General features: G+C 40.0%; 1 protein-coding gene across 1 annotated transcript; it reads right to left on the bottom strand.

Annotated features, from left to right (window-relative positions):
- Window positions 1-1,164: 1,164 nt before the first annotated feature.
- On the bottom strand, window positions 1,165-3,437 carry ccl27a (chemokine (C-C motif) ligand 27a). Its single transcript, XM_080004545.1, has 3 exons — window positions 3,372-3,437; window positions 2,005-2,119; window positions 1,165-1,500 (listed from the first exon to the last, which is right to left on the bottom strand). The coding sequence occupies exons 1-3, from the start codon at window positions 3,433-3,435 to the stop codon at window positions 1,341-1,343; spliced, it is 339 nt and encodes a 112-aa protein (XP_079860671.1). The 5' UTR covers window positions 3,436-3,437; the 3' UTR covers window positions 1,165-1,340.
- Window positions 3,438-9,912: the final 6,475 nt, after the last annotated feature.

Below are 9,912 nucleotides of genomic sequence, written 5' to 3'. Positions count from 1 at the left end.
CCGACTGACTATTCTTGATTTGATTCGGTAGTTCCCACATGTCAGGGAACAACTAAGCCAAGCACGAGACACGTAGGTAGGGTGAAGTAATTAGGGGGTATGTTTTTTCCCAAAGGATAGACAAATGGGCAACAAGGCCCATGCAGACGTTAAAAGGGACAGGTGCTCAAAAAAACCTACCTCCATGCCCACTCACGCTTAAAAAAAAGTTAAAAAAAACCCAAACCTGATAAAAAAGGCACCATGGACCTCAAGGGGTAAATGGGAATGTGCTTGGGCAACCTCCTTTAATAACAATTATCTTATCTTATCTTATCTTGAACTTATATTATCTTGTCTTATCTTATCTTGTCTTATCTTATCTTATCTTATCTTATCTTATCTAATATTGTCTTATCTTATCTTATTGTATTGTATCTAATTTTATCTTATCTTATCTTATCTTAACTTAACTTATCTTATCTTAACTTAACTTAACTTATCTTATATTGTCTTATCTTATCTTATTGTATCGTATCTAATTTTATCTTATCTTATCTTATCTTAACTTATCTTATATTGTCTTATCTTATCGTATCGTATCTAATTTTATCTTATCTTATCTTATCTTATCTGATCTTATTGTATCGTATCTAATTTTATCTTATCTTATCTTATCTTATCTGATCTTATTGTATCGTATCTTATCTTATCTTATCTTATCTGATCTTATTGTATCGTATCTAATTTTATCTTATCTTATCTTATCTTAACTTTACTTATCTTATCTTATCTTATCTTAACTTAACTTAACTTATCTTATCTTATGTTATCTTATCTTATATTATCTTATCGTATCGTATCTAATTTTATCTTATCTTATCTTAACTTAACTTAACTTCACTTAACTTAACTTAACTTAACTTAACTTAACTTATCTTATCTTATCTTATCTTATCTTATCTTATTTGAACTTAACTTATCTTATCTTATCTTATCTTATCTTATCTTATTTGAACTTAACTTATCTTATCTTATCTTATCTTATCTTATCTTATCTTATCTTATTTTAACTTATCTTATCTTATCTTATCTTATCTTATCTTATCTTATCCTATCTTATCATATTTTAACTTATCTTATCTTATCTTATCTTAATTAGGATACAATAAGTCACATTGATCGTCGTGTAGAAAAACATTGTATTTTATTGTAAAAAAAAAAAGGAAAAAAAGAAAGGAGAAATTACAAGTCACATGATGTGTATATTTGACCTGATGAATATGGAAACGGCAGGACCAGAAGAACACGAAACAATCCACAAACCCATCGAGACACGCAAAAGGAGCAGGAGGGAAACGCTATCGCGAGAAGCGTACAGCAGAGGGAGCGCCACGCCGCGCGTATCCCCAGGCCCCGCTCTTGTGTTTCCTCAGCCTGCGCTTCTTCAGGATGCTCAGCACGCTCTTCCTCACCTGGGGGTGGGCACAGACGGGAGACCTGCGGCCGCTCACGTACAGCCTGGGGGAGCACAGGGGAAGGAGTTTATGGTCAAGCACGGCGACAACGATGCCTGCGGAGAAAATGAGAGAGTTGAAGAGAATGGGCGCTCCAACTGAAGCGGTGTTGTGCAAGCTAGAGAGCTCCTGTTCGGGGTCAGACTGATGGTTATACAGTAACTGACCAAGTCGTGATCTGTTGCTGCACTAACACAATGAGTTGTTGATGTTGACAAGTTATAAGTTGTTATTTTGACATAATGCGCTGACAAACATGACTTCTTGTCATTTTGCACTAATATATACAGAAGTTACCAACGACGCTACTTTATTCCGATTCCTTGCAGCATCTTGCGCTTGTATCTGCTCCAATTATCAGCAGCTCGGGCACTTAAATCCCAGGTTGCCCTAATGGTCGATGTCTGCTTTGAGAGTTTCTAGTCTCTTGTAAGTCGCTTCGGAGAAAAGCGTCCGATCAATGAATTAATGGAAATGACCTTTGTCGCTCTTTCCTCGTAGGACTTACACGAGCGCCTTGATGTCACATGCGCCGATCTGCTGCTCCTCATATCTCACGACCTTCAGCAGCATGGCGAGCGGTATCTTCACAGCGGTCTCCCGGCAACACTTGGGAATAGACGCTGTCAGAGTGGGGGAACCGGGGGATTAAAATGAATCAAGCTCAGGGAAAGAAAACAGGAGAAAACACAGGAACATTCCAGTGGTTAGAGGTTGCACTTCCTACAAACATATCGGAATATGTACAATTGTTTTGTGGCGGCCAGCAGTTGTTGAAAACAAAGTCTAAGATTCTATTGTATGACTCGTCTAAGATGACTAATAATCATTCACTTGAAACTCAGTGTTTTCCAGTGCCAGAATCACCTGTATTAATGCTTATACTTTTGCCAAAGGGAATGACTGTTATTTTCTAGTAGTGGTGTGCATCTCTCCCAAAGACGAGCAAATACCTATCTAGATGCATGGACTACGATACTATTCAGGGACGATGCATTTTAATATGGAAGGATTTGGTGCGATGCGATACGATGCAGTCTGATACAGTTCTTAACATTTTTTTAATGAGCGCTGAACGGCACGTTGGCATGCGGCGCAGGTCTTCAGGCCGAACAGGGATTTACAGAAACATTTTGATTTCTGTAGTTTCTTGACTTTTTCCTTCTCCCCCAGACTTCTCCCCCGCTGTTCCTGTGTTTTTATTTAAGATCTATTTGTTTTGGTTAGCTCCACCGTCCCGCTCCGCTTTGCATCAGGGCAGTGGATTGCGTCAGGGAGGGAGAGTGGTCCGCTGTGTGTCCCATTCCCACGTGTCTCCAAACAGAACAAACTATTATTTTGAAAGTCACATGGCTTGTCATGTTGGGTCAGGGAGTCTTCTGCAGCAGCTTAGTTTATACTAAAGTAGAATTGGCAGCAAAGCTTCAGTCAGTCAATTCGTAACTTTACAATCGGGCCGTCGACTGGCTCATGGTACATTTAGAATCGATCCCGGGGTCCGGGTATCGCCGTAGTTGCATCATTGTGTTGTGTTTTTTCCCTTCAGTAAGGACACAGAAGCATTCTTCATGGCGAGGCATACCTTGCCCTGTAAATCCGCTACCTCGATCGCCCATTCACAGTTAAAAACAAAACAAAAAAGTGCCTCATAAAAGGGCACCAAGGACATAAAGGGGCAAAGGGACAGGTGCTCATGCAGCCCCCCCCCCCCCGCCACCCTCCCATGAGAAAACAACAAACTAAATGTCAAAAATAACTATTCTTCTGCCCCAAAATAAAATCTGGGGTCAAACAACTGCTTCATGGTAGATTTCGATCGATCCAGCTCGCCGTTTCACCCTTAATTACTATGAATGTCTCCTTGCGGCTCCTTACCTTCTGTGGGGCTGATGGTCAGAGCGCACAGACACAGGAAGAGAAGCATAGCTCTCAGATCCATGTTGACAGAGAGAGTGGAGGTAGGACGTGATTCCTCACTGCTTATATAGTGTGGCAGACATACGCCCCCATACGTGCACACACACACACACACACACACACACACACGCACACACACACACAAATGCACACACACACATGCACACACACACACACACACACACATACACACAGAGCTGGACACATGCAGATGGGTTGACTGACTCATTATCGACTCAATGATCCAAGTCTTGCAGACATTAGTATATACAGTATATTCAAACAAAAACAATTTTGGGAAAAACTTTCTCCATTGCATCAAACAAGTGCATTGTGCGATTTTACTTTCATTTTAACTCACCGGACGAGAGGGGAATTCTGTTTTGTTCCTCTGAAACATGTTTAAACAGGTTTAATATCAACTGCACCGATTGACTATTCTTGATTTGATTTGATAGTTCCCACATGTTTTGGAACGACTAAGCCAAGCATGAGACACATAGGTAGGGTGAAATAATTAGGGGGAATTTATTGTCCCAAAGGATAAATAAATGGGCAACAAAACCCGGGGAAAAAGTGATAAACTTATAAAAGGGACGTTAAAAGGGACAGGGACACGCTTAAAAAACCCCTCCAAAAAAACATACCTGATAAAAAAGGCACCATGGACCTCAAGGGGTCAATCTAGCCACTGGGATGCACAAGCCAGTGAATCATCAATGCCGGTCCCAAGCCCGGATGAATAGAGAGGGTTGCGTCAGGAAGAGCATTCGGTGTAAAAACCATACCAAATCAAACATGCGGACAACAAATCTGATTTCCATACTGGATCAGTTCCTGGACAATCATTAGGTTTACTTAATTATAACTATCCCTCCTTTTTGACAAATGATACTTACCATATGTCAAACAAGCAAAACAACTAAAAACTAGCAGGGAAGATACGGCTCAGTACATACAGTACCAAGTGGATCTGCCACTACAACTTTGGCTTGCTACAGTAGTTCAAAGAGGAATGCCTTTGAGAATAGGAAAAACGTGATCCGGGCCCCGGTCCGTGCCTTGCGCCTGTGGCCCGGGTTCTGTGCGGGCGACTGCATCTTGTGCCTGCGCCCAGGGGTTGGTTGTATGTGTGCGCCCCTGGGGCGCAGGGCCTCCTCGTGCTCCCTGGGACTTGGTCATGATCCTCGGGCGGGGCGCGGGAGTTGCTCCACGGCCCTCTGGCTTCTCTGGGGGCCCGGGGGTCTTCCGTGGCCGCAGGGTGGGGTACCCGGGGATCTCCTGCAGCCGGGGGGTTGTCCGCGGGGCTGTGGAGTTCGGGGGGCTTCGGGGCCCCTTGCGCTGCTTGGAAGCGCCGCAACATAATACCGACCTTCTACACCAGTACCAATGGGGATAAGTCATGTACATGCACACTACGCACACCTGCTTGGAGTGCACCCCAGCAACCGGGGGTGCTTTCCTCTCCTTATTATTACTTATTTACTGCCATAACTTTGACAGGAAGAGGCCACGGGACAAGTTGTAGTTCCAGTTTTCCTGGACCTAATTCAGTTTTTCAATACATGTTGTCGTCCAATGTTCATGTTTTTGTGTAAATGTTGTTTGTTTCTATGTTTATTTGTCTCACCGTGGTGATTCTCCCCTCTTGGAGTAGTGATCAGCTGTTTATAGATCCAAACATGATGAAAAGTTCTCCAAAGAGGGCGGTTTGCGGTGGCTCTCCATAACCAAAACTGTGCTCCTGTCATTCTACAGGGCGTCCACAGGACAGAGTTATTGCAGCAGTTCTTGATGATTTAAGAATTAATAAAGAGTTGCACTGCAGGTTGAGAACTTGAACTCCTCTTGCAGACTAAATCTGTCCTGGATGCAAATGGCATACAAATACTCTGTGTTGTATGCCCAGCATGCTGACAGCACAGGTTTGGAAAAAAAAAAAAAAAGAGAATAGGAAAAACAAGGTTAGTGGAGGAGACAACCATCATTAGACAAGAGCAATATTAGGTACGGCGGTTTTGTTGGCTGCATTGGCTCCAACATTTCCTGTAGAGATGGGGTCAAGTACATTAACGTGAACAACACAAACAGCAAGATCAGAATGGGTGGGGTTATGACATCAAAACTTTAAATGGATGTTCTCTATATCTCATTAATAAGCCACACCGCACCGTATGACATTTGCCCGTACATATTCATGAAATCAAAATTAAACAAAAGACAGTTCACAACAGATAGAAACAGAAACACAACCGGTTGTATAAAATAGACAAACACTGTCTTATACAAAAACAAACAGATGACGGACAGACAAACAAAGCGAAAACCCTCCAAATAGTTGTACTCATCAGTCTAAGTCATCGTAGTTGACCTTTTCAAGAGCTTCACTTGCAAGATCTGGGCGGGGCGAAGCCACAACGGCTATCGCTGCTGGAGTAGGACAGTGCACCACCTCAAAGTGACATGAGTGAGGTGAAAGTTGCACAGGGTGGCGATGGAGAGGTGTTGCCCGAGAGAAATGAGACAATTTGCTCCATAGCGAGACAAAGGCTACAGCATGTAATAAACCCAATAACTCGGGCATCAATTTTCACAGCATAGTATGCAACAAGACGTAATTCATCTCCACCCTAACACAGCTAAAATAAAACCCATTTGCCTCATCCACCATTAAAGTAAGCCAGCAAACCCAACATGGAGCAGGTGCAAAAGCTTGTTCGAAAGCAACAAAACGTTCCCCCGTCAAATGGCTGGGCAAGCGTTGCTTCATTCCAGGATCCGAAAACAACAATGACCACAATAGCCCAGAAAGGCCATGCCAGGGTGCGACCCTGAAGAGAAAAGAAATAATAAAAGAAATGTCATGACTCAAATAATGAAAGTTATTTTGTGCCGGCTGAAGGTATAAGGAAAAAGGAAACTGTGACCATCTTGTTCTATGTATTTTAGGAATTCCTGTGTATCCATGACACAAGCAGATGAAGAAACCATCAACATTCGCATTTATGTGCTGCCATTAATGAACTCAAAATCAGCCAAAATAAATAATGGAGCAGAAATAAACATTACTGGAGGCGCCACAAAACTTCAACAATAAGTTAAGCAACTAGAGAGGGTAAGGAAAAATGTGATTCACATACCAAAACATTAAAACATTTAGAGTTCAATACTATATTTCTAATTCTTATATAATTTTTACTTATAACCTTAAAGGTATAATAAATAACTGCAACCAATAACCCTGAGATCTCAGCAGTCATCAAGCTAATAGAAGCCTAACTGGCATCGATCAATTACATTTGATCAATAATCCATCATCTCATGTCAATTTACATTACCTAACTCCTAAAATATCACATGAATCATGTGTTAAGCTTTGTTAGTCTTAACATTTGGCCAGGGAGTATTCAACTATAAGTCACATCATTCTGCAGTCTGATTACAGAAAATGTGATAGGTTATTTGGCATTTCCAATCAAGTTAGCGCCTTGACTTTGTTTGTGTTGTTTTATATAAATATATATATATATATGAAAATAACATAGCCAGCATTAAAATTAAGACCATTTAAAATCTAGAACGGCTATTATTAACATATTTGCAAATCAATTAAGCAATTACTTTGGTCTATAATCTGTGCCTAATTATCTTTCTACTTAATAATTTAATTTACTAACTATTCAAGCCATTTCCTAAAATTTTGAAAAAATTATTTAATTTCAAATTCGCCAATACTCTTGCTACAATGTAGTTTTTCTTTAGAACATTTAGTAATCTGTGTACTATCAGGATAACCAGAATATCATCATCTGACCAGCGATGGACATTTGTAACCAGGTCCCTGGACGCGTCGCTGTTTGCTGCACACTGCTCCTGGCTGCCCCCCGGAGGAAGGACAAGCCAGGATGAGTCAAAAGCAGAGAACTCATTTCACCGGCCACCATTTGAAGCATGTGTGTGTGTGTGTGTTGGTCGCCGTCACTGCATGAAAGCATGTGTTGTGGTGTTTGTGTGCCGTGTGAGGAATAAAGATTCTTCTTCTTCTTCTACCTCTGATAAAACAACAGCTGCAAACACACACTGGAGCAACCCCCATGGTGGTCACACTGCCATTTCCAGCAGGACTTGAGGCGATCAATTATTCCACAGCTCTCAGTTGGAGCACAAAATACATTCGGATTGCAGTCATTCGGTTTGATGTTTTGTCTAATGCAGTGACATCACTGAATGCAGGGCCAATGGAGCGTAGTTGGTTAGGCTCCTCAACTGTGCACAACACCATTATTAATTGTGCGTTTGCGATACCTAAAGGCCAAACATTTTACGTTCGTCGGTGAAAGGGGAGGAGCAGCAGAAGTCAACGCTTGCATTTCATTTCACATAACAGAACTTTGTTCGTTGTTCATAAAATGTCCCAAGTTATTCAGCCTGATGTTGGCCAAACTAGATCTCTGTACACAGATCTTCTTGGCAATGCAGGAGTCGGCCTTGGTGAAGCCCTGGGGTACTTAATATGTTTGTTGTAGACATTGTCAGAAGATTAAAGAATAGGTCTACCACCATAACAGGCAGTGTCATAAAGATAATCACTCCAGGTTTCTCTGATAAAAGTGTCCCTGCGTGATACCACAGTAATCATGAACAAGCTTCTGAACATTGCTTCAACAACTGGATACATTTAGGAGATTGTCACATTTAAATAAGAACTAATCAAAATGATTCTGGTTCTACAGGGCACTCTATAATATCTCACAATAATTTTAACGATGGAGCTCAATATGTATAGAGCTAAATTCAATCATGGTCTTTCCATTTATATGCTTGCATGCATTTCATCTCACAATAATTCCAATTAAGCCTATTAAATAATTGTATTTTTAAATCAGTTAAATACAAATAGCAATAATATCAACAATTTACAAGGGCCTACTCAACTGCAGAGCAATTCCCCCTGATCAATCCTTCAGGTCTTCCAAATCAGACACAGTCACATCTACACTGGTCAAACTACAGCCCAGTGGATTCCTGTTCAAATGTTTAAAACTGTGGAAATTAAACACTGAATAGATGGGTTGGTTAATATTCATCAATACACAATTACAACATTGATAAATTCGCAAGATATTTTCATATGAAAAGCCATTGTAATGGCCAACTTATTTCACATTTATTTTAGTGTTTCAATTTTTAGTAAGCAAACGGACACATTCCATTACCTCTCTAGTGTACAAAACAAAACAAAAAGAAATCTTTGTGAAACAACTTGCTAAGTTTTATACTGTATATCAACAGCTACCTTATTCAATGTCAAGCCGAGATTACTTCTAGAGTAAAAAAAAAAAATTATAATGCTGTTCGATATACTTAAACAATTACCAGCCTTACCTGAAAAAAGTAATTGGTAAGGATTTGAACACACGAACACTACTGTATATCACACCAAAACTGAGAATTCACTCACGCAATATTACTATTTAATGTATAGTGTCTAATCTATACGGTTTACTTATTTTTCATATCCTCTAATTTAGAATTACCAATTTACTAATGCTTCATGCTGTTGTGCCAATCCGTTGCTGCTGTAACATTGCAAACTACCCCATTGTGGGATAGATAAAGGATTATCGTATCTCAACCAGCAGATCACTTTGACACAAGAACGCAACACAAAGAACTCAAAAAGAGAAAAGAAATAACTCAATTTTATAAACCAAAAACAAATGCATCTCTGCTGCTTTTACACATCATATCTGCTCTCCGCGACATCACAAAAATATATTTTGGAAGCAATTTTTCCCAATTTAAGTTTAAATTTAAGAAAGTAGGTCACGTAGCTGGACTATCAGTACAAAAAATAAAAGATACAACTTTCACAACACATACATATGTATTGTTAATTATATTAGTATTTATTTCCTTATTAATCCCATGAGTGTTGTCTTTATTTCCAAACCTGTGTTCCAATACACCACACAACTGACAGGTGGCTTTATTTATTATTATTATCATCAATTTTACTTTAGTTATTCATTGATTTTCTTTTATTCTGACAACACCGGAAGTTCCTCACCTACCCTCAAAGCTTTGCTGCAGAGGGAATAAGAGTAATATTCTGCTTTCTTGCACTCAACGCCTTGCTACAGAGGGGTCAAGAGTAATCTATATACCTATAGTTTGATCATTATGTATTAAAAAATGTCGACTTAGTTATTGATTAACATAAAAAAAGATAAAGATATAGATGTTGCCATTTTAGACATACTAAAACCACAGAACTTGAACTTGACTAAAAAACAAGTGATGGCCTTTTTAGGCTGCTGTGGTTATTGTCACTCTTGGATTGTGGATTATGCATCGCCATTATCAGCAATAGATCATGGGGAGGCTTATCGTTGTCTCGAGTTGATTGGACACCTGAGGGGAAAAAAAGTTTTATTGCCCTTAAACAAGCTATTGCATCTGCTCCATGTTGATGACGCAGCCCTTTCACTTTGACTGT

The sequence above is a fragment of the Zeus faber genome (assembly GCF_960531495.2).
Source record: "Zeus faber genome assembly, chromosome: 7".
Taxonomy (NCBI): Eukaryota; Metazoa; Chordata; class Actinopteri; order Zeiformes; family Zeidae; genus Zeus; species Zeus faber.
This window is presented reverse-complemented; position numbering and strand designations above follow the sequence as displayed.

What these genes read in the sequence shown, in the direction of transcription:
- ccl27a (XM_080004545.1), bottom strand. Translation starts at nt 3,435, where the DNA reads ATGGATCTGAGAGCTATGCTTCTCTTCCTGTGTCTGTGCGCTCTGACC. An exon ending in GACCATCAGCCCCACAGAAG is followed by an intron (nt 2,120 to 3,371) that starts GTAAGGAGCCGC and finishes CCACTCTGACAG; the next exon opens with CGTCTATTCCCAAGTGTTGC. An exon ending in TGTGACATCAAGGCGCTCGT is followed by an intron (nt 1,501 to 2,004) that starts GTAAGTCCTACG and finishes GTGCTCCCCCAG; the next exon opens with GCTGTACGTGAGCGGCCGCA.